This window comes from Emydura macquarii, unplaced genomic scaffold (assembly GCF_026122565.2).
Source record: "Emydura macquarii macquarii isolate MOO-44397 ecotype Brisbane River unplaced genomic scaffold, CSIRO-AGI_Emac_v2 contig_2422, whole genome shotgun sequence".
NCBI lineage: Eukaryota > Metazoa > Chordata > Testudines > Chelidae > Emydura > Emydura macquarii.
Window position 1 is genome coordinate 12,684,412 of NW_027132559.1, and position 25,702 is coordinate 12,710,113.

Here is a 25,702-nt window from a genome sequence, read left to right on the forward strand (position 1 = left end):
TCATTTTCAGTCTCTTTGTCTCTCAAGAGTTTCAAAAAAGAGTTCTCATTCTGCTGAACATCAGCATCTATTAATGAACCTTCTCATATTATTATTCACTAACAGAAGCACTTGCCCAGTGTCATTCTGATTCTGGTTAGTACGGCTATCATCAGGCCTGCAGTACTGATAATGAAAAGCTTCACAAAATACAGTGTAGAAATTGGCATGCATTCAGCAAGACAAGTTTGCTTCTGATCCTGAAGTTATTCAATATGAACACAACAAATGGATAACAACTGTGCGACTGCAGGCATACGCGAACTAGCTTTGTCTGTCACAACCTTTATCATTGCACATTTCTCTTGGAACACTGATATTTCTGTCTTTTTCATCGTCAGCCCCTTCATTCTTCAAGTTCACGGGCTGAATTTTCATAGTTGCACTAATCTGAGGTTTTGCCTTGTTCTGGTGTTCAACAGCTTCATCCTGTTTTCCTATGTTCCACAAGTCCAGGCTGCTGTCAGTTCATTTTTAATCAGACAGTATAAAATGTTGCTCTTTGTATTAGTTCTAGTTCTCTTTTGAGGAGAAATATCTTATCTTCCAGCTCCTTATGTTTTACATTTACTGAAGCTTCCTTAGAATTCTCCATTTCTCCAAGGGACCATTCTCCCACTTCTCTTCTGCAGTGTCAAATACTAACTCTACCTGTTTGATACATTTATTCAAATTACTCCATTGATCTTGGTAGGTTAGTTTTGTACTCTGCAATATTAATTCATTTCTGCAGCTGCTGAACCTGTGGTTTTTTCCCCCCCTGCCATATATAGTTTAAGTCCAGAAGAGACCTTCAGATCACTAAGTCTGATCTCGTGTGTATCACAGACCACCACCACCACCACTTAGCCACCTGCACAATAAACCCAGAAATCTGTATTAGATGAAAGTATTACAGCCTGCAGGACACTAAACTATTATGTGTCACAGGCAGAAAATAGGAGGGACTGAAGGGCACTCATGCCATGGCCCCTATAATGGCAGGAAATTGATTAATTGAGATATACCCATACGGTCCTGACAAGTGAACTGCACTCTATGTTGCAAAGGAAGGCAAACAAACAAACAAACAAACAAACCAAGGTCACTGCTAGTCTGACCTGGGGAGAAATTACCTTCCTGACTCCACATATGGCAATCAGTTAGACCCTGAGCATGTGAGAAAGAAACAGCCAGTCAAGCACCTGAGAGAGAGAATGCTCAGCCTAGAAGTACATCTCAGAGCACTGGCCCACCCTGTCCAGTGTCCCAGCTTCAGCAGCAATAATTCCTGATGCTCCAGAGGAAGGAGTCACAGCTGCTTCCACTGGCCTGGAATACTTCGCCCTCTGCAATTCTTTTTGGATTATTTTGCACGAGCCCCATCCTAGGGGAATTTCCAGGGAAGTCTAGTAAACGTTCGTCATTGTGCTTCAGAGGCAGTATGATCTGTAGAGTAGGGCACTAGCTTACAAGTCAAGAGACTTGGGGTCTATTCCCACTGAGTTGCTGTATGAGCTTTTGAATAGTCCCTACATTTCCCTTCCCATCTTTTGTCTGTTTTGTTTACTTAGATTATCAACTCTTCATGGTAGGGACTCTCTCTTACATCCCAATCTCAGTTTGGACTTTAGATGCTAGTGACATACAAATAGTAATAATAAATAATAAATAATAAAAGAATATCTTCTTTCTTCTAACAACTGTATCTTCATGTTTTCTTTCTTAGACTTGCACTATTGTTCAAAATTCTCACTCCAAGAATATTCCAGTGAATATTCTTTACAGGCTGATTCTCCATGCCATCCTTGGATAGCACTTGTCTCTTTGTTATACTCGTCTTATACCCATGACAGAGTCATAAATCTGAGAAAGCTGTTCTTTCTCCTAAGTATATGGCTCTAAAAATATTTCTGCTGTTGTGTTAATTCACAGCTATCGATGGTTTCTTGTTTGTCATAGACCTGGGTGAGTTTTAGTTATATTGCAATACAGCTGTTGAGATTATTTTCCCTAAGCAGGACGAGCCCTGAGCATGCCATAACAAAGTTTGTCCCTTGTTTTAAGTTCTTGATTATAAGGGCTATTATTCTTATCTTCATCTTTTCACATAACACAGTTCATTGTTTAAATTCATGAGTTATTTCTTTTTCTCTGGGGAACTGACAAAGCAGTGGGAAAGACAAGGGACAATTCAGCGTGTCTATTGTGATCAGTGCCTTAGACCTCCCATTGTGATATTGCTATGAACACAAAAGTTACTGTAACTTGAAAAATAAATCATATAGTTTTGATGAGTCAGGCTGTAGGACAATACTAGTTGTGAATATAGTCAGTTAAATCCTTCTACTGATACACAAATGTGCTTTCTCATTCAGGTCTAGGCTGTGCCTTTAAAGCACACTCCAGAGTGTGAGATAGTGCAGACCACAATATCTCCCCCAAACTCTGCAGTGCACAGAGGGTATGTCTACACTGCAATTAAACATTCATGGCTGGCCCAAGTCAGCTGACGCGGGCTCGTAGGACTTGGGCTATGGGGCTGTAAAATTTGCTGCGAGGGTCCCAGAACCTGGGCTTCAGCCTGCGCCCAAACGTCTACACTGTGATTTTAGAACTCCATAGCCCAAGCCCCAGGAGCCTAGGTCAGCTGACATGGGCCAGCCACGACTGTTTAATGGCAGCGTAGATGTAGCCAGAGAGACTGTGCAAGATATACCTGCTGCAGCTTTGTGAGATCCTTTTGTAACTCTTCGCAGTCTGCTTTGGACTTAACTGGCTTGAGTAGTTTTGTATCATCTGCAAATTGTGCCACTTCACTGTTTAACCCTTTTTCCAGATCATATATGAATATGCTGAACAGTACTGGTCCCAGTACAGACCCCTTGGGACACCAGTCCCCAATGTGAAAACAGACTATTTATTCCTACCCTTTGTTTCCTACCTTTTGACCAGTTATTGCTCCAGGAGAAGATCTTCCCCCTTATCCCATGACAGCTTCAGAGCCTTTGGTGAGGGACCTTGTCAAAGACTTTGTGAAAGTCTAAGGGGCTTGGCTTTGTGCTCTGCTTCTAGCTGAGAGTTGCTCACAGCCACTACGTTAATGAGAATACTTCCCAATGTTGGAAGATTCTATATTTGAGGGTGGGCACTAAAGAACTGGCAAGTTTGAAGTGGCAATGTTTTTGCAGTGGCCCCTGACCAAATCATTAAGAGTTAGATTATGCCAAACCCTCATTTAAGGCTGTGAGGAGCTGCTTTGCCCCAGTACAGCACCAAAATAATTGTGCCTCCAAGTATGGCCTCTCAGAATTTGCTCATACACTGGGAAGTCACACACACGGGGCTGCATGGCCAGAGAGATTTGCTAGCGGGCAATTTGGGAAGACAGTGGACATGGCTTTATTAACTTCTCACCTGTTCCTGTGCCCTGGGGGGGGGGAGTTGTGCTCCCAAAGGAGTTGTTAAAAGAGCAGTCTGAGTTTCCATGAGTGCAAGGATCACATTTCAGTCCAGCTTTTGTGTGAGCTCCTTATTCCCTCCCACAACACTGTGCAATCTCCACCCTTAGCAATCCACCTATTTCCTGAATGCTTGATATGTGTAATGGTCCCTCAGGTTTAAGGAATTATGAGACATCTCGGCTCAGCATATAAATTAAGTAATCAATCTTGTTTCTGTTTCTCTTAGGATCATGCACACTACATTCCTTTATAATCATTTAATTGGAAGTCAGTCTTATTCACTGGGCTGAGGAGACAGGCAGAGCTCATGAGTCCTGCTTAATGGCAGCAGGGAGTGAATGTGCTGACGTGACATCATAGAGTGATGTCAGACAAGCATAATTAGTACTATTTGCTTTAAGATTCCCTGTAAGAATATTTGCTGTAAGATTCTGATCACTCACCTGTGTGGAGGTAGAGGAACAAAGGAGTCATCAACACTGGGTTAAAGTTCAAAAGGAGTTGGAGACTTGGGTCCAAAGCCTCAGTGGGTGTAAACAAGCATCAATTTCAATGGTGTTACGCTGGTCTACTGCAGTTGAGGATTTGGCTCTTGAGGTTCTGAGTACTGCTTTGACAACTGGCTATCACAGGTCTGGTCTACTCTTACCTGGAAATTTGGCATCAGTTGATGGGAGTTACGCAAGCTATGCAGAGTAGTTTGCGTAACTCCCGTCGACTGCTGTACTTCCGTTCTGCGCGGTGTCTTCACTGCACTGCGCTGACAGGAAGTGCACTCCCATTGACGCAGCACTACACTACTTGAGGAGGTGGTTTTACTAGGTTGACTTCTTGATCGATTGAGCAGGTCTTCACTGACTGCTCACTTAATCCAGAAAGATTGATCTGACAGTGGCGACTTTGCCGCCGTCAGTGTAGACATACCCACAGTGTATCATATTGACATACTTTGGGGTCGTTGATTGGAAGGGGATTGTAGACACTTAGGGCATCATGGTAACAGGCAACTATTTTATTTACTGGTTACGATTTATCAAAAAAGCCTAATGGCTTTACCCAGAATTTATAGTTATTTTATTTTGTGTCTTCTGGGAGGGGGGCGTATCAGGAATATAATGATAGAAAGGCTGACCCTGAACAAAACGGACAAAGTTAAAACAAATACAACATCCATGGAGTGTTTTATGACCGCACTTGTCAGTTACAGTTACTTAGAGATAAGCATCAACATTTTCTTATTACAGAGGAAGTATTACTGCAATTAAAGTACAAGCAAATCAGTTTATGTACAGAACCAAGTTAGATATATTCAAACCAAATGTTCTTCACCGTGAAATCCCTTCTGGATTTCTTGTAACATGTAGATTTTTATTACTTTAATCTATTAATGGACCTTCTAGCAAAAGGTAATAAAAGCAATTATATGGGGAAAACTGGAAATTACAATTAAGTTTTGAGAAATTTCAGAAGGCCTTTTCTTTTGATAAAAATATCCCATATGTATAATGTGACTAAATGTATTGTCCTGGTTCATAAACTGCAAGTGAAATACCACAGCCATAGCTGTCTACATGCTGCTCTGCACTGCACTGTAATATACTTTAATCCTCTTGCTATGACAACATTGCGATTAAGGACTTTTCTTATGTATGTGCTGACCTTTTTCAGTGCATTTGTTAAAATAAACAACTGTGCAAATATGTATGTCAAAGAAAATGAAAAATAATTAGTAAAGCTAGTGAGAGCATCTGCTGCTCTTTCAGAAGCAAGAGAACATATGTGCTAAAAAGAGGAGGGAAAATGAAACGTGCATTACACCTACATTATTAATTTTTAATTTGTTCTTTTCTCTTCTTTGAAGGTGTCCGGAGATATGATAAAGGACAGCTCTACTCCGTCTCCGGGCTGAATCAAAATGCGAACCTGCTTTTCCTCTTCCTTTGCATTTTTCTGTAGAATAAAAGCGAGAGCCCATTAAACATCAGCCGATGTCACTTGAACCTGTGAGAGCTGAACTACTAACATTTTACAGTTTGGTGCAAATAATTTTGGTGCAATAGATGTAAGTATTGTGTGCACCAAAATATCCCCATTTCAAAAGGAGAAGCAAAAATCACTTTCCTATAAAAAAGTAAATGCCTTTGTTCAAATGAAAAGCAATTCATTATAACTCATAGCTTCAGACATAGGAAAACACAGCACTTTTCTCCCTTTCCATTTTCAGAAAATAAACTGCAACTGATCACTGACCAAAGGCAAGAGTGGCTGGGATTAATCACCACATCCTCAAAATTTCATCAACTTCTTTTTGTTTAAAAAAAGAAAAAATGTTGGAAATGTAAATTTAGAAATTCCCCTGTTGTGGTGTAATAAAAAACAAAAAATTAAAAAAAACACTAACTCATTACATTTCCACAATGCCACTGTATGTTTGACAGAAAGTGTGATTGTTAGGCATGTCTAATTCTCATTTCCATGCCTTTATAATTATAATTTTCCTATCACATAGTCATCACTTGATGCATTCTTTAGTAACACAAAATGCATTAAGGACAAGGATCGAACATTGTTTTTGGAAATTTTGATGCTGCTCCCAAGCCTCTCATTCAGATATCTGCAACTGTCAATCATACAAGCAAATTCAGGTCTCACTTATAATGTAATAATTAAGATCAACTCCTCTGAAATCAGTGCAATTGCCTTGGATTGATGCTGGAGTAAAGGAGAGCAGAGTTTGGATCATATTCTATAAAATGTCAAGAACAACAGTACTGCCACAATTGAGAAAAGGAATTGTGGGAGTATAGGAAGAACCTGTCTGTCAAGCAAGTCTAATTAAAATCAATGTGGAATATATGGATGATAAAGTACAATTAGCACAGTCAGAAATTAACAATAGACCAAATACGCACATCTTGAAGCCTGCCCAGGAGAAGTCAGGGAGGCCTGATATCTACAGAACTGATATGAAGGATAATATGCAGCACAAGATCACTAATGAGGCAATATGGAGGGAACCAATCACCCCAACCTCTCACTGAAAAATGTTACATTTAATTTGTGCAACCAAAAAGGAACCAACCAAAAAGGAGTGTATTTGTATTCTAGTTAAAAAAAAATAAATAGAAAGCTGTGGTACCAATGAATAGCCATATAATTATAAAATCTGTACCCAAAAGCCATCCTTGCCCTTTCGCTTTTGTGGTGTGTTCACGTATCCGTTATGGCCAACATTCAAACTCCAAATCTACGGATTATTAAGCATATATGAGCAAAAGTTACATATGAGTAGTGTAACTGAGTAAAACGTTTGCAGTATTAAGTCACTGGATTGTAAACTGTGCAATAGTGTTAGCCCGATATTTTAAGGCGGTGAGCAACTATAAAAACTTCAATGGGCGCTCCTGGTAGTCAGCCCCTCTAAAAGTCAGAGCATATGTGTTTCCTGTGATGAACTGAGACACACATAGCCACAAATGGTAGCAAGTCTTTATTATCAGAGTTCAAATCCTATTCTGGTCACAGTTTGGTAAAGTTTAGTATTATCATCCAATCCTGAGTGGACACTTTTTCACATAAAATAATCCATTACATAATTTAGCCCAAATGGCAGTCTCTTTTCAGCAGACCCCAGTTATAACAGTGAGATGTGGTGCAAGGCCAGACTGATGCATATGAGCTTTTGAAAATACCAGCAGCACCACCAAGCTCAGTCTTCATCTTCAAATGTAGCTCTTTTTCCCTGTCATCACTAAGGCTTCGATTCAGCAAAACACTTAAGCACATTTAATTTTAAGCACTTGCTTAAGTCCCTTTTACTTTAATTGGCTTAAAGTTCAGTATGTGATTGAGTGCTTTGCTAAATAAGGATGAACTGAGCTTCAGTACTTTCCTGAATCAGGGCCCAATTTCTGCTCTAGTGTAGGAACACTTGTGATTTCTCTGGAATTTTTTCAAAACTTACTTTAGGTTTGTTTTACTCTCTTCTTTTTCAGAATCTTCATCTCCCTCCACTTCTAGTATCTCTTTTAGTGCTTCACTATCAGATTCAGGTGCTACAGTTTGGTGTGGAACTTAGAATTACAAAGGTTGCATATTTGTGTAGCTTTTCTATAGCACTTGACTCCAGTCAGAGCCTGATTCCATAATTTGTCAAAGATTGTATCAGTAGAAGTACTAGCAAGAGAAGTCCCAGTAATCAGTAAAAGGGTGGTGGTGGGGGGGAAATGTAGAATACATTTTGGAAAAAATATTACAGAAATGACACATAAAATTCCCATCCTTGAGTAGAAGTTAGTGATGACAATGAAAAGGAGCTGCTTGTGAAAGAGAAAAGTTAGTCATGCTGTTGGCCCATTTAAACCATCACTTGTAACACAGCTACTGGATGAGGAAAGTTTCCAATTTCTGAACTTGCATATGCCTCCACTGAAGGAGTCAATCCTGATTTCCTTCTGAGCTTTCTTGTTCGCTGATTGTGCTTTTGAAATCTGTGTATTTTTTTTTTATGATCATTCCCTATTGTAACAGGTCTGCAAATCACTTCTTAGAACAAGGAAATTTGCTTATAATTTTTAAAATACAGAGCTGGTTACTACTCAGTTTTCAAAAAATTACAATGCACAGAAAAGTATTTACTGCTTCCTCTCTACATGACCAGTCTTGGAATAAAAAACAGTACAATAAACCCACACTGAAATATACAGACACTTTAAAGTACTCCTTTTATTTTTATCCTGTGTTTAAAATCAAAGAGATTTTTCATCTCCCCACGTATTGTGACAGATTAACATTCCAAAAAAAGCTCCATTTTTGGGCTTAAAATCTGTACAGACACCCCTTCCTGTGTGATAAAAATTGTAAAAAATAGCACTTAAAGGATGCTTTCCAGTTTAGTTTTCACTCCACCTCTTCACCTGTGTCTGATGACAGAAGTGATCATTCATTTTCCATCTCTTCCTGCTTCCCCCTACACTGTTTCTTTTATACATTGTCATCTACAGAATCACATATATTAAGAGTGAGAAATCAGATATTATTTACCAAGAGAAAAGATTCAGTAAAGAATGGCAAATCTTAATATGAGACCTCTGGCACTGCCTGCTAATAAACTGCCAAATAAAAGTAAAGGCATTATCCTGTACCCTTTTTGCCAAAGTTGACAGTGAACAAGTGTATGCAGGATCAAGCCCCACGTCTTTTATATTTGTCACTCCCATTAAAACTCAATGGCTGTTGGGTGCCTATATTCCTCTTTGTACCTCTGAAAATCTCCCCCTTATTTATAAATCAGAAGACAGATTCACTGGCGTGCTCCAGTGGCTTTGTGCTGCTCTAGCCATGTAAAAGAACCATAACCTCAGCTTATACGGCTGACTGAGCCATGTTTATAGTTACATTGCATCATCAGAGTAAGGCAAAGGAGTCAGTGCACAGCAGTGGATATGGTACAGGACACTTTATTGGTTTATAATATTCTCATTCCCTTAATGAGGTGAGAGTCCTTAAAAATCTGAAATATAGAATAAAATGTTTATTCATCAAGTGGGAGATAAAAATTATACCACTGATTCAATATTGACCTTGTGGAGGTTACAGCCGTAAGTTTTTATTTCTTGACCACAACTCCAAATTAAGCATGACTTAGAGTGTTTCAGACTCTGGTATTTTTTCCACAGATTAGGTCAGAGATTAAGTCTCTTTATATTATAACTCTGCTTTCACTTCCTCTGCTAATTGAACATTATCCACCAACTGGATGTGTTACTTAGAAATCCCTCAAGTTTCCCTCACTAGAACCTCTTCCTCTGGCTAGGAGTGGAAATTCCCCCAGTGTCCCCTGCATGGCATGATGCTCCTGGTCCAGTCATGGATCATTATTACGTATTACGTGTGAGCGTGTGTGTGTGTGAGAGAGAGATTCATATCCAGCCCTTGTATAGCATTTTTCATTCATATTACATAGAAAAATCCTGAAGATTTATTTCTGACATAAATAATCACATGAGCAGGATTTAAATGTATAATAGCAGTCTAGACACAGATTTCAGCAAACAAATAAATTCATAAAAGGCTGTTTTAGAGACTAAAAGAACCCTTATTTATTTAGAAAAGGGTTCTGCAAGAACATCTCTAGTATTGCACTGGAAGTTTGTTTAAACAAAGTGCAGAGTGGACTACTAAAAGGAACAAACAGAGGAGTCATTCAGTGTGTGCATACATGTCTGTGCCTGCAACCCTGCCCAGGTGACAAAGAAATCTAAAAGCATAAGTAAATAAAAATAATTTTCCTAAAAATAACTGTACTTGCCCATACATTCCAATGATTATTCAATGATTTTTATTTAGGTCACATTTTTGTGCACTGATGTAGCAGCCACTAAGTCAAGAACCAGAAAAACAGCAAGTGCATACAACTATTCCTTTTAAGCACAAGGGAAGTTATTTAGTTAAAAAATTAAAAGTGACAGTGGGGGCACAGGGAGAAGGTAGAAAAAATATTTTTAGGATATAATCCTACAAACACTTAAATGTTTAACTAAATTACTCATGAAAGTAACTCCACTGTCTTCAGTAGAACCTCTTACGTAGGTAAACTTACTCAAGTGCACAAATGCCTGCAGTGCAGGGCCCATAAACAGTAGCTATGCAATTTTTTGTTATTCTATGGGTCACTTTATCATAAGGAAAGACTTTTTGGATCCTGCCACAATAGGCAACACCCCAGTCCTCCATTGCTTGGGTTCCAAAGTATCTAATTTTGTACACCACAAGGAAGAGCTCTGCAGACAAGTGATGGACTACATCTTGACAGTTATTGGCTTTCAATGGATATTCAACATGCATAGCCCATTTGCTGGAAAACCTCTGTTTTAAACTAGTGTATATTAATATCCAAGTCTGGAATCAATGACAGAGGGTCATTTTTTTCAGCCCTTGTGTGCATGAGAAAGAGGGGAGAAGGAAAAAATAGACTTTTGATCTTTGGCCCCCATCCCTACAGTCAGGCACAACTGTAACACAGGATTGCTTCCTCCTGCTGCTCTGTGGAGCGCAAATCAGTTTAAAAGGCCATATCACCAGTGGAGCAGGCTGGCAGCAGGGAGGACACAAGTTTTATCCTTCTAAAGTGAGGTACTATGTGCACCCTCCCGTGGGCACTGGGGAGCTCATGGATTGGTGTAGCTCTGACACAGGCCTGTGTCTTAAAACCATGATGTAAAAATCTTAATAAATCAAACTATACCATAGAATCTCTATGGAGACAAATGAGAGCACAGCAGTAAGAATATGCTATTGACCATCTTATCAGGATAGTGACAGTGATGATGAAACGCTCAGGGAGATAAAAGAGGCTACAAAGGCAGAAAATGCAGTAATAATGGGGGATTTCAACTGTCCTCATATTGATTGGGTGTATGTCACCTCAGGAAGGGATGCAGATATAAAATTTCTACACACCATCAATAACTGCTTCTTGGAGCAGCTTGTCTTGGACTCCACAAAGCGAGAGGCAATTCTTGATTCACTTCTTAGTGGAGCACAGGATCTGGTGCAAGAGGTGAACATAGCTGAACTGCTCAGTAATAGCAACCATAATATAATTAAATTTAACATCCTTGTAGGGGGAAAAGGCAAAGAAACCCATCACAGCAGCATTTAACTTCAAAAAGGGGAACTACACAAATATGGGGAAGCTAATTAAATGGAAATTAAAAGGAACAGTCACAAGGATAAAAAGCCTGCATGGAAACTTTTTAATATTACAATGATAGAGGCTCAAACTAAATATATACCTCAAATAATAAATAAACAGCAAAAGAATAAAAAAAATACCACCATGATTAAACAGAAGAGTAAAAGAGGCAGTTAGAGACCCCCCCAAAAAAATCCTATACAAATTGGAAGTCAAACCCTACTGAGGAAAATAAAAGGGAGCATAAACTTTAGCAAATCAAGTGCAAATGTATAAAAAGAGCAAGTAGTTAAAGACCCAAAAATTAACATAAAAAAAGTACAACAGAAACAGGAAGTCTGCCAAGCAGTCAGTGAGGCCACTGGACAATCAAGGTGCTAAAGGGCACTTAAGGAAGACAAGGCCATTGCAGAGAAGTTAAATTAATTCTTTGCATTAATCTTCACTGCAAAGGATATGAGGGAGATCCCCACACCCAAGCCATTATTTTTAGGTGACAAATCTGAAGCACTGTCCGAGATTGAGGTGTCAATGGAGGAGGTTTTCAAACAAATTTGTAAACTAAATAATAAGAAGTTATCAGGACCGGATGGTATTTACCCAAGAGTTCTGAAGGAACTAAGATAATGAAATCGCAGAATTTAAGATCTCTCTTAAATCAGCCTCTGTACCAGATGACTGCAGGTAGCTAATGTAACACCTATTTTTTAAAAGGGCTCCAGAGGAGATCTTAGCAATTACAGGTTGAAACTATAATAAACAACAGAATTATCAGACACATAGAATAACACAATTTGTTGGGAAAAAGTCAACATGGCTTTTGTAAGGGAAATCATGCCTCAAAAATCTATTAGAATTCTTTAAGGGAGTCAACAAGCATGTGGACAGGGATGATTCAACTGACAGACTGTACTTGGACTTTCAGAAAGCTTTTGACAAGGTCCCTCAGCAAAGGCTTTTAAGCAAAGTAAGCTGTTATGAGATAAGAGAGAAAATCCTGTCATGGATCAGTAACTGGTTAAAATATAGGAAATAAATGGTAGGAATAAATGGTCAGTTTTCACCAAAGAGAGAGGTAAATCGAGGGGTTCCCAGGGAAATCTACTGGGATCAGTGCTAAAAGGGGTGAACATATTCATAAATGATCCAGGAAAGGAGGTGAGCAGTGAGGTGACCAAAGTTTCAGATGATACAAAATTACTCAAGATAGTTAAATCCAAAGCTAACTGTTACAAAGGGATTTCACAAAACTGGGTGACTGGGCAACAAATGGTACATGAAGTCCAATGTCGATAAATACAAAGTAATGCTCATTGGAAAATATAATCCAACTATACATACAAAACGATGGGGTCTAAATTAGCTGTTACCATTCAGGGAAGGGTTCTTGGCATCATTGTGGATAGTTCTCTGAAAACACCTGCTCAAAACAAACGATGGCAATCAAAAAAGCTAACAGAATTTTAAGAACCATTAGGAAAGGGGTAAGACAGAAAAAATCATAATGCCCCTATATAAAGCTATGGTACTCCCACACCTCGAATACTGTATGCAGTTGCCCCATCTCAAAAACTATATTAGAATTGGAAAAAGTGAAGAGAAAGGCAACTAAATGATTAAGGGCATGGAACAGCTTCCATATAAGCAGAGATAAAAAGCCTGGAACTGTTCAGCTTAGATATGAGACGACTAAGGGAGAACTGTGACAGAGATCTATAAAATCATGAATGGTATGGAGAAAATGAATAAAGAAATGTTATTTACCCCTTCATCCAACCCAAGAACTAGTGGCCATCCAATGAAATTAACAGACAGCAGGTTTAAAACAAGCAAAAGGAAGTACTTCTTCACACAATGCACTATAAACTTGCGGAACTCATTGCCATGGGACGTTATGAAAGTCCATCAATGGCTATTAGCCAAATGGTCAGGGTCATAGCCTCATGCTACAGGTGTCCCTAACCCTCCAACTGCCAGAAGCTGGTACTGGATGACAGGGGATGGATCACTGAAATTGCCCCATTCCATTCATTCCCTCTGAAGCATCTGGCACTGGCCTTGTCAGAATACAGGCTACTGAGCTAGATGGACCATTGGCCTGATCCAGTGTGGCCGTTCTTATATTTGTATGAGGTCAAAAACACTATTCTCCTTTAGAAAGGACAACCCATTAGTTCTCACTTGTCTACACAAAGGCACAGTGTGTAGGATATGTGTAGTTACATGCCGCTGTTAAAGGCAGGCTGCATTCACACTCACTGCTGTGTGTAGCTATCCATGAGAGTAAAAATCTCCAGCAGGAGGGAAGCAGTGGGGAAAGGCTCCCGGAGCAGGGAGACAGCAGGAAACCACATTGCTAAAAATTACAGTGTAGATTTGGAAGGCACTGATTTGGCATGTAGACAGCCATGTAGGGTATATACCCTAAGGTTCAGTCATATAGGGTACTCTACTCGCCTAAGCAGTACCTCACTGTCTACAATGTTATTTATACCCGTGCTAGTGGGACGTGCAGTGTCTGTACTCTACTCACCATCATTAGTGTAGACCTACTCTTAGAAATGCTATAGAGTAATAGAGTAATAACTAAAAGAGTTCATTGGGATACATTTTTTCATCCCCCCTCCCCCCAAAAAAAAATTTGCTCAAGCACTTCCTTTAACTCCCCTTTGTAAATTCACTTATTAATCACAATACAATGGGGCATTGTGATTTTGCTTGCCAAAACTGGCTGCCTGCACCACTGATGCCTAGTGGAGAGAGAAATGGACAGGAGAAAAAACACGATTTCAAAATGGCAATAGTGCCTGCTTTCCTCACAATATGTACTTTAAGCAATTTTCCCTGATGGAAGCCTGTTCAAGTTTTGCATGAATAATGCATGTAATCATTAATGAATTGGCACTTGGGAGTATGGAGCATTTGCTTTACCATTTTCATGTTCACCACTTTATGAATTTCTGTTCTTTTACTATTCTCTTGGCTTAATAGATTAGTTTAACTGAGGTATTTGGTGTTTTTTTTTTAAATCTATAGAGTAAAATTAGTCATTAGTTAAAACAGAGGACAATTTTCAAGTCATCAAATAATAGCTAAGCAAAGGCTGTCTAAAGGACAAATTCTGCCATTGGATGCATGAGTTAAGTTCCCAGTAAAGTAAGTGAGAACTGGATGGGTCAAACTGGGCCCTGTGGTTGAGGAGGACCCCATATTCTGGAACTGGTGTGGTTCTGCGGCTCAAGGCATGGCTGGATATGTGGATTGTGCATGGCATCTTCTATGATGTGATGGGGAAGTTCCACAAGCATGATTCCCAAAGAGGTGGGAAGGAATAGGGAATAAGCACACCAATGTCAAGGTATGTCTGACTTGTAAATATTGAAAATATGGGATCTTTATATTATTTACATTATTACACATCTCTTGGTACACTTTCAAATCAGGACTCAGGAATGGCTGTCCAAATTGAGCAATCTTGGCTTTACTCAGAATGAATAGTCACTTGGATATTTCCTAGGGATAAAATCCTTGTTATTAATGAAAGTGTCTGAGAGAGGGCCTCGGCAACAGAATTTAAAAAATTTGTCCTATGTTGTTAAGGTGGTCCGGATGAAAGAGTGATTTTTTTTATTTTTGGCGACCTAAATTTCTTTTTAGCACCAACAATCACTAGTAATAGCTATATTTGGGCTCCACTCTTGTTCAAGTTTTACCCAGTTTTTGGATAGTCTATTGATAACCCAACTGATCTCATCTTTTAATTGTGATGCATAATAATAATAAGTCAAATTAAGGAAAGTTAGCCCACCCCATGTATGCTTACACAGAACTTTAGAACTCACCCTTTGTCTTTTATGTTTCCATATTAATGTTAATAGCACATCCTTCATGTTTTAATGTCATGTCAGGGATAGCAACAGGGATGCACTGAAACAAAAACAACTTCAGGAGGACATTGCCTTTAAAAGATTTTTACATTTCTCCACAATATTTATGCCTACATACTTTAAAGATTTTTTTACACATTTAAATTTATATAGCTAACAATAGTTTGCTTTGACCTTTTCAGGAATATTTATTCCTAAATTTCAGATTTATCTCATTTTATTTTGAAACCTGATACCTGCTCAAATTCCAAAGGCAATTGTTCTATAAGTTTTAATGAGGCTTCTGGACCCTGCAAGTATTATAAGACATTATCAGCATACAAAGCTATTTTGTGTTCTAATCCAGAAGGCATTTTTATGCCTTTTACCAAGGGGTTGTTTTTCATATTTATTGCAAATAGCTCCATTGCCAAACAAGAGGAGGGCTAATGGACAGCCGTCTTACTCTTGGACAAATTAAAATGAAGGGACCAATGACCATTAACCAAAACAGACACGGAAGAATAAGTGAATAGGGCTGTTACGCCCCTATAAAACTGATTGCCAAAACCAAACTAAAATCTACCAGAGGTATTCCCACTCCAGGCGGTCGGAGGCTCTCTCATATTCAGAGAAAGCAGTATAAAGGAAGAATTGCTAAAATTAGCACTATAGATCAATTTCAGAGTTCTACTGATATTTATCAGATAGAAATCCAGCATCAAATCCAGATTGGTCAGATTGGACATATTAGGGCAAGATGACAATCAATCTGTCTGCTAACACCATAGCATAAATTTTAGCATCCACATTAAAGAAATAGGTCTGTACGACATTCATTTGGTAAGATCTTTTCCTTCTTTAGGAATGACCACAATTTTTGCCTCTTTCCATGAATCTGGAATCTCGTACCCCTGCAATATACCATTAAAAATTCAATTAAAATAGGGACAAACACTTGCATTAGAGCTCTATAATACTTCCCAGAAAACCCATTTGGACCCGGAGCTTTATTGGATTTTAAATTACAACTTCAATTTCCTCTGAAGAAATTGGCCTATCAAGAGCTGCCACATCACACTCTGAGAGCTGAGGTAATTTCACACTTCTCAATGATATATTTATAAATTCAGGATTTGGATGGTTTGAAGCATACAAAATATGGAAAAAGTTAGCAAATGTTTCAGAGATCTGTCTGATGACTCTTACTCAATCTCCCATTTTATTTCTAGCCAGAGGAATGGTTAATTTGTCCTGTTTCTTCTCTTTTCTTTTTTAAGCTTTCTGGCTAAAAGCCTATAAGCTTTACTGCCCTTTCATACCATTTTTTAAATATATCTAAGTATTTGTGCATCTTATCTGGTTTTAAACAGGTTAATTTTCCCTCTCATCTTATATATTTTCTTGTACAATTCTAGATCCTATAGATTTATGTCTATCTTTCCAAACACAAGTTCTTTAACCAACTTTTTCCTTCAGGGGCTCTCATTTTTTTTTCAGGTATGATGCTTTATTTATAAGGATTTTGCTCATTATCACCTTTCTAGCATCCCAGAGAACATTTGTTATTTTCTTCTATATATTTATGAAAATTTTCTTCCAGCTCTTGAATTCTAAGGGTGTCATACAACAAAGCCCTATTCAACTGCTGGGCCCTTTGTTTTTCCACTGAGTACCAATCTCTTAATCTGATATATGTAGGGGCATTATCAGACCAAGTTATAACTCTGAGATTACCTTTTTTTTTGACCAAATTAGCCATGGTCCTAGAAACGAAAATCATGTCAATCCTGAAATAAGATCCACAAGTAGCAGAATAACATGTATAGTTGCTGACATTCAGATTTGTCTCCCTCCAGACATCAACCAGATCCTCATTTTCTATGTAATGCATCAAATTTGCACTTGCTCCTCCTGAATGCCCTCTATATATATTGGATTGATCCAAAGTGGGATTAAGCACCTCATTAAAAATTCCCCTAAAAATAATATTCTCTTCCCTAAGACTTAAAGTTCCCAAGAAACTGATAAGAAAAGAAGCTTCCTCTTGATTGGGAGCATATATATTGGCTAAGGTGACAAGTTTACCTTTCAAATACTCTTTAATTAAAATATATCTGCCTACTGTATCTGAGTTTTGCTGAAAAGAGCATTGCCACCCTATTCTATTAGATTGCCTTGGAGAGACATATGGTATCTGTGTCCAAGCAGCATTCAGGTATTTATCATAATTTTCCTTCAAGTGTTTCCTGTACCTAGATTATACTAGGAAAATCCCTTTTCAGTGAACAGAATACCCTTTTTCTTTTTATTGGCTTGTTCATCCCCTTCACATTAACTGTCATGACATTAATAAACTAACCCATGAAGAAGAAGTCTGCTCTCAACCAGTATATTACGCTTTGTTATAAGTAGTCAGATTCTTCCCCCCACCCAGCTGCCAGAAAGATGTCAGGTCTTGGTTACATTTACACCTCCTCTATAAATAAGACATTTTAGATACAGCTCGGCACACAGTAATTTTAAAACTCCCACATATTGCTTTTTCTTTCTTTAACACTGTGGCCGATGGCTGGCTCCCCGTTAGTGGGTCACGTGCTTCGCTCCTGTTGGGGGCCAGGAAAGTGCCCGTCACCCCGTCTTCCCTGGCGGAGCGGGGTAGGGACCCGGGCCCACCCGCTCCTCCGGGTCCCAGCCCAGGGGCCCTATGACCAGCAACTCTAGACTGCTTGCTCTGTATTTTGGAGCTGCAGCCTCTTCCCCTGGGCTACTTTCCCCCCTCAGTCCTTCTGGCCTCTCAGGCCCTCTGTCCTTGCTGGGCTCAGTACCTCCTTTTGTGGTTCCTCCACTCTCCCACACTTCGCTACTCCAATCTGCTGCTTTGCTCCACTCTGCACAGCACAACACCTCTACTTCCTTCAGCTTGTGTCCTGTGTGTTTGGGGTGGAGCCCTTTTATGGAGCACCAGCTGATCCCTAATTGGCCTCAGCTGGCTCCTAATTGCCCCCTCATGACTTCAGTTAGGCTGCAGCGAATAAAGCCCTGATCATCTTGGTGCTGATATACCTCCCTTCGCATACTCTTCTGCCACCCTCTGCCCTTGATATATCACAACACCTATATTGTTGTATCCTGGTTTGAGTCTCATTTACCATAGATTTTTAAATTCTGAGCCCTAACTTTTTAAAATTAATATCTTTTCTATTAAAACATATAGCAATATTTAACATCTGGTTTTGTTCCCTTATCCGCTTCCTCCCTGGATATTCCCCCATTGTCACATGTCCCCCTTCTAGCCTGGGATCTCCTTACTTACTTCAGGGGCATGTTAGTTCCCCGCTGCAAGAGGGGCTTCTTCCTTTTTATAGCTCTTTATCTAATCACATTTAAGAACCCAGACTTGTCTAATCTTATCAAATCATCTTTATAACATCAGGTATTATGAGATTATTATACCATCTTTGACTTCACTTATTCTTAAAATTTTCCCCCACAGGCAACCCTTCTCCAATTAATATAAATTTTGGAATGGAAATGTGAGGAATGTGATGGAGAATTGTCCAATTTTCCTGGCGGCGTAAAGGAGTGTGATGATAAAGCAGAATGTGGCTCACATGAAAAGGAGAGAACTGATAAAGAATCAGCCTTGCATGATGACAGAGACAGCAGTGAGAAAAACTGTACACCATAAATCGAAACATTAGATCCTGTTTTATGGATGGCGATCCTAAACGCTGCCGATACTGATTTTGAACGGGCCAGACAAAATCGAGGATATGACATTTCCAGTAAATGAGCAGAAGTGACACTTTTCAAAGTCACACTGAGAAAGAGTGCTCGAGAATGGTGAGAAACTGAATTGGCTTTGGCTAGTTTACTTGAAATCAACTGACAAATGTTCTGTTTTTGTTACAAAATATTTGACAAGAAGGCCAAGTTGTTGCTTGCGCTTTCTGGGTACAATTAGTGGCATAACTTAGCTGATGCTCTGAGGCAACATGAAAAGTCACCTGGCATTTTATGACCTACTCCACATGGATGAGGTTGAATCCAGGCTCAAGCTGAATAAATGCATAGATGCAGAAAACCAGTGCATTATTAATGTAAAACCCACCATTGGAGGAATGTGCTCAAGTGTCTGATCTCAATTACCCTCTTCCTTGCAATGAATAATTTGGCTTCCTGGGGCTTGTCAGATAAGTTGTTCACTGAACATCATGGTAATTTCTTCAGTCTGGTAGAGCTCCTTGGGAAATACGATAATGTCATGTATGAACACCTACGTAGAGTAGTTCATAAAGAAGCTATGGACCATTACTGCAGCAAAACAATTCAAAATGAATTGATTGATCTTATGGCATGGAAAATGCTTGATAACATATTGATGTAGCTCAGCAAAGCGAAGTACTATGCCGTAATGATGGACTGCATTCCTGACATTTGTCACACTGAAAAGATGTCATTTACAATAAGATTTGTTGATGACAAGGATAGCTGTATCCAGGTAAAGAAACATTATCTGATTTCGGTCTGTGGATGACTCTACTGGAAAAGACCTAACAGAACTGTTTTTGAACATTTTGAATGAGAATAAAATAAAGCTTTGGGACTGCCATAGCCAAGGCTATGACAACGGCATTAACATGAAGGGAAGAAATAGAGGTATCCAGGCAAAGATCGTTGCTCTGAATCCAAGAGCTTTCTTCATGTCTTGTGGCTGCTATTCTCTCAGCCTGGGTATGTCAGATGCAGCATCATCTTCTTTAGATTCAGTATCTTTCTCTGGAGTACTGCAAAGGATATACGTCCTATTTTCGGCATCAACTATCAGTTGGAAGATCTTCACTTACAATGTTACAAATCTGACCGTGAAGCCACTGACACTCGCTGGGAGAGCCACATTGACAGCATAAGGCCAGTGAGGTACCAAGTGACTGAGGTTTATGATGCCCTGATGGAACTGGCACAGCTGAGTAAAGCTGAGGATCGAATCCAACACGAGGTGCAAAATTTGGCAAACCAGATCACTTACTTCAAATTTCTCATCTCAGTTGTGGTTTGGCATGATATCCTGTTCAAAGTAAACGTTCTAAACAAGGTATTACAAACTCAGCTGATGGACATCATGACTGCTACTACTTTGATGAGAAGTGGCCTTGATTGCGTTGTGGTCTACAGAGACAACAGATTTGAAGATGCCATCACTGCTGCGAGGAAATGGTGGAAAACTTAGGAGTTGAGGCCGTCTTGCATGCTTGTTGACATTGCTTGAGTGTCTGTCAAAGAAAGGTTTGGAAAAATGAAGCACCGCAAAAAGACCTGGGTTTTTCTGTATGACCTCTATAAGCTGCCGGTGGACAGAAAAACACACAAACAATTATACAGACCTTCACCAGACGCTGGCACGTGGGGAATGTTCAGACATCAATGATGAAGACCTCTGTGCTGAATTGGACAACATCTGTCACATTTTGCTACACGGGAAGCACTTTTCACTCCAAGTTCTCCAATTCATTCATGATGCAGAGCTGAAGGACACTTTTTCTAATATGTGAATAGCTTTGAGATTCTACTCACGCTGCCGGTCACTATGCAAGTGGTGATTGCAGCTTTTCGAAGCTCAGGCTCATTAAAATGCATCTTTGATTGACAATGGCCAACGAGAGACTGACATTGCCTGCTATTTTATTGCTTGAAAATGCCATTGGCCAATCTTTGGATCTCTCTGATGCTATGCTTCAGTTCATGAGGGCAAAGACATGAAAAGCGACCTTTTGAACTAAAGGACTATGGTTAACATTCTAAGGCTGTCACCTACTGTAACAATATTTAATACTGGTCTATCCAATGTTGATGCACAGTTCAATTTCTTCATGTTAGTACATTTCAGTTATTCTTAAAATTAAAAAGTTTCTATTAGTTAGATGAAACAATTTTTTTATTTGCTTATATGTGACATACATAAATACAGATTTACAGATCCTAGCATCCAAATCTATCATCTTATATGACAGGGATAAATCATGAATGCAAATCATGTATCAAAGTCGTGAAATGAACTACAAATGGAATAAAAAAGAAGGTCTTCAAAGGTTTCAGAAATGGAGTGGGGGCACATAAAACACTCCTTGTGTGGGGTGCCATTTGGTCTAGGGCTGGCCCTGTGCAAAACCTTTGCATTTAATATGCCAAACCACAGTATCCATCTATAAGGTCGTCAGTGTGAGGTGCCACTTTGAATCAAAGCACAGTAACTTCAACGTGGCCTATCCTCCAGGCAGTGTTGCAAGATGTGACAAAACTGAAAATCTGAAGTCTTCATATCACACATCAAATATTCTCACAACTTCAGCACCTTCTCTTCGGATAATGTTGGTACTAGCTAAAAAGAAAAACCTTTCCTGGATGCCAAGCTTGTGAAGGAATGCACGTTGGAAATGCTGGAGGAGCTTTTTGCCGAAGATAAAAACAAAAAGACATTGTGAATTGTATGAAGCAGGTTCCCTTTCTGATTCAATGGCAGTGTGAAGATTGTTTGTCAGTACTGCTTTCCAATTTAAAAATGCCAAATACATCTCCTGTAGTGGACGAATCAAATGATTTAAGTGATGCTGCCAAGCTATTGCTGTTGTTAGATTTTATGATGATGAAATTTTCAAGGAAGAATTTTTGTGTTTAATACCATTAGAAACCTACACCATAGGAGAGATCATTTTTGAAAAAGTAAGAAGCTTTTTTTATTTTTGAATGGTTTAGATCTGCAGAAAATAAACTTGCTTGTTACAGACAGAGAAGGGCTTCGCTTCACGTTTGGCAGCAATACACCCATCATTAAATACACTTCACCATACCATCACCAGACTGTCCTGTGCAATAAGTTGAGTGGGGACTTGAAACAAAAAATGGGTATTGTGATGCGATTAGTGAACTACACTCAACTTCTATCTTGCAACATCGTCTTTTTAAAGCTCTTTTACAAGACATTTTAGCCGAATACAGTGGCCTATTGCAGTACAACGATGTTCACTGGGTAAGTAGAAGGCATATGTTAGAGAGATTTTGTATGCTTCAAAAATAAATAATAGAATTTCTTTCAAACCACAAGACCAACAAGGTTTGCAAATTCTTGGAAATTATGAATGATGTCCCCTCTATTTCACAGGTAGCTTTTCTGTGTGATATTACTGGTCACTTGAAATCTCTCAACTTGCAGCTCCAAGGCTGTACAAACAGAGTTGAGGATCTGTTTGAAAAAGTGTGCGCCTTTCAGAGGAATCTTGAAATCTTTCAGATACTTTCCCACATTGTGTGTTGTTGCTACAGATGAAACTTTGATAAACAATGCAAGAATTCCTAAACAATCCGATTGAAAATTTTAAAATGAGATTTGAGAATTTTAAAATTCCAAGAATTTGCTCTTATTTGTTCACCGTCTGTTTGTTGTCTCTGCCGATGGACCTTGCTTTTCTGAAGCAAAAAAAATTCTTGATTCAACTGAAGAAAGTGACTTTCAATTAAAAATTGTAAGGATCCAGAGACCTGATGTTTTGAAGTCAAAATTCAGAGAAGTGGGATGTTGTGATTTCGGGATTCAATATGCTGTCCAGTTTCAGAATAGCCAGAATCTAGCCATCTATCTTTTAACGATGTTCGGATTGATTTATGTCTGTAAATTTGGGTTTTCTACCACAAACTTTATTAAAAAACACCACCTGAATTGCCTGACAGATGATCATCTTCAGTGCATGCATCTTGCCCTAACTTCCTACCAATCACTCTTCACAAAGCTTGTCAGAGATCACTGATGTGGCAGTCTCTAATGGGAGAGGTGACAAACACGGGTAATAATATTGATTTATAAACTTTGTTATAAGATAGAAACACTAATACTTGCGTTGCAATGAAGGTCTTTATTGGTAGCTGAAGGTTTTATTATTTTTATTTTTGTCATCCTTCTGCACAAATGGCCCAGCTCGTGTTATAAAATTCTCAAATCGGCCTGTGGGTAGATCTAGTTGAGTATCACTGATACAAACCATAACATTAAACTATGTTATACCCATAAGTATACTGTATCCACATAGAATAAATCATCTTGGGTTCTATGCAGCCCAGCTTCCATTTAACTATATCCCTTTATCATTATAACCTAATAGATTATATTAATTATGTGTTGTAATGTCTTTGTCTATATACTAATCTTGTTCTTCTGGATCCGGACTGTTTATTCTGCTCTCATGTCTGTCCTGTTGTCTTGATTATGCATATTTTTGAGATGTTCAGGCTCTCTTTGATTTCACTGATTCCCAGTGATTTCTTGGCAATCTGATGCCTATGATCACATTCAAATCATTCTTGAGCTGATTCGCCTATACCCAGGTCCATAAGTATCAGATTCCCTTCTTCTGGATCTCAGACAGACGTACCTTTGTCCTTCCATTTAAAGCACAGTCTAGATTGGAACTCCCTTTGTATCTTGTATTGTTCTCTTTAAGAATAGAGTTCACCTGGTATTGCTCTCTTCAGTTGATAAGAGTTGAGGTTGCCACATCTAGGAAAATTTGTCTGGGTGGTTAAAAATCATCAATGTTTCACCTCTCTTCTCATAGCCTTCAGTATTTTATCCTTTTCTTGATAGCAGTGCAGACGGACAATCATATCTTTTGGTATGAAGCTTGCTGGGGCCTGGAGAAAAGGGATTTCTGAGCCCTCGATATGAATGAGACCTTTATTGCCCAGTTTCAATGTCATTGAAAATATCGTCCAATATGTCCAGCAGATTTCTCCATTCAGTCTCCTCTGGAATACCTTTAGTCCTTCTGTTATTCCTGTGTTCTCTACATTCCATGTCCTCCAGCTTTAATTCTTTTTCTTCCCCCACCCCACCCCCAATTACTGGATTCTGTCACCTAGATTAGTAATGCTAAACAACTGCTCATTTAACCCTGTTCCCACATCTAATTTTTCCCATTAATTTTATATTTTTAATGTAACCCTGCAACTCTTCCTTCATCTCCTGTTCATCTTTCTGATTTCTACCAGCAGGTCCTTCGAGTCAGCCTAAGTGATGGATGCTTCTCCAGCAGCCTCCAGCTTGTTTGCTGGGATGGGAGTTACTCTCTTTCATTGCCATGGGGCCAGTTTTTTGTATTGGAGGGTTTATTTCCTTTCCCAGACATTTAAATCTTCTTCTCTTTGCTTCTTTCTTATTGTGACTTTTTAAAGATGGTTGCTACCATACTTCTCTCTCCTTTGTTTGTCTGACCTTTCCAAAATAGCAGCTGCCACACCTCTTCCCCAACAACAATAGTAGAACTTAAAAAAAACCCAAAAAACACCTACACCTCATTTCATTCATTCACTGTCTCTTTATGGAATATCAAAGGTCCTGTTCAACATCTATGAGCTAGCAGAGACATTTTAAATATGTTATTTGGGCTGATGGCACTGGATTCTAGTGATGGGTTTTCTTCCCCAAAGGCTGTTTCTAGAATTGGGATCTTCCAACTCTCTTCAGCCTTCTTTCTTTTCAAAACTGGCTTCATATGTGGTTATTTATATTTAGGGCACAGATCTGTGGATCCAGGTTGGCTTTGTACATCTTCCTAAATTGCTTTCATTTATTCCCCTTTCTTGCTGAGGGCTGGATTAAACCACCATCTTGTTTGCTGGTTTGCTCATCCTAGTCTAAATGTTTTCAAATGGTTCTGCCCTATTCTTTTTAACTTTATGTAGTTTAGAATAAGTAGTGTAATTTAACACTGAACCATGTCAGAAACCAGAGATCCAGTCCTGACAGCTATTTCTTGTTAGATTTAGTCAGGTAGCCACTTTTATTTGTTTGAACCTTGTTTGTCAGATGCTTCACAAGCATGTTCAAAAGTACATAGAAATTCAGGAAAATGATAATCTGTAGTTTTATGTTTTCATATAAAAACCACAAACCCTCTGAAACACTATTTGAAAGCAGGACACACCTAGCTCTACTTATATCTACTCCAATGTCTCAGAAACATCTCTCTCTTCTTGATTTCTTTATTTCCTATTTATTCAGTCCTGCCTCAATAACTACCTCCCTGACAACTCTCCTCAGATATCTCAACAACTTAAACTGACCGCAGTGAAAACCACATTGCTTTGTATTCCCCCCCTAAACCTTCCACCCCCTTTCCTTCTCTGCCAGAGTCAATAATTCTACTATTCTCCATCACCTATGTTTGCAACACTGCTGTCATTAACTTTTTTTTTCTCTCTCTCATTTTCTTGACTATGCTCTCCATCACCCAAGCTGTTGCTAAATCCTACTGCTTCTTCCTTGACAAGATCTCCTAAATTCATCCCTACAATCAAAAGCTTAATCGATGACCTAGTCATTATTCACCTGTCTACTGCAACTTACTTCTCCCTGATTTCTGATTCACACTGAGAATATCATAATATCTTCCCTGGCCATTGCTCTAATTCTCCCCTTCCATTAACGCCTTTACCATCCTCTAATCTCTTTCCATATCAAATAGAAACTTCTTATTTTCACCTTCAAAGTCCCCAAGCTCTGCCTTACCTATCTCTCTCCAACCTATGCCTTATACACTGCCAGCTTGCTTCTTCCTTTGTTTCCTTCTGCTGTAATCAACTCTGTAACTTTATTATGCCCCCTC

General features: G+C 39.0%; 1 protein-coding gene across 1 annotated transcript in view; it reads right to left on the reverse strand.

Annotated features, from left to right (window-relative positions):
- Window positions 1-25,702, reverse strand: part of KCNH8 (potassium voltage-gated channel subfamily H member 8) — a 326,349-nt gene that overhangs the window by 144,503 nt on the left and 156,144 nt on the right. Inside the window, exon 4 of the mRNA XM_067561636.1 lies at window positions 5,305-5,432. Coding sequence (XP_067417737.1) covers window positions 5,305-5,432 — 128 coding nt within the window. The remainder of the gene's footprint in view (window positions 1-5,304; window positions 5,433-25,702) is intronic.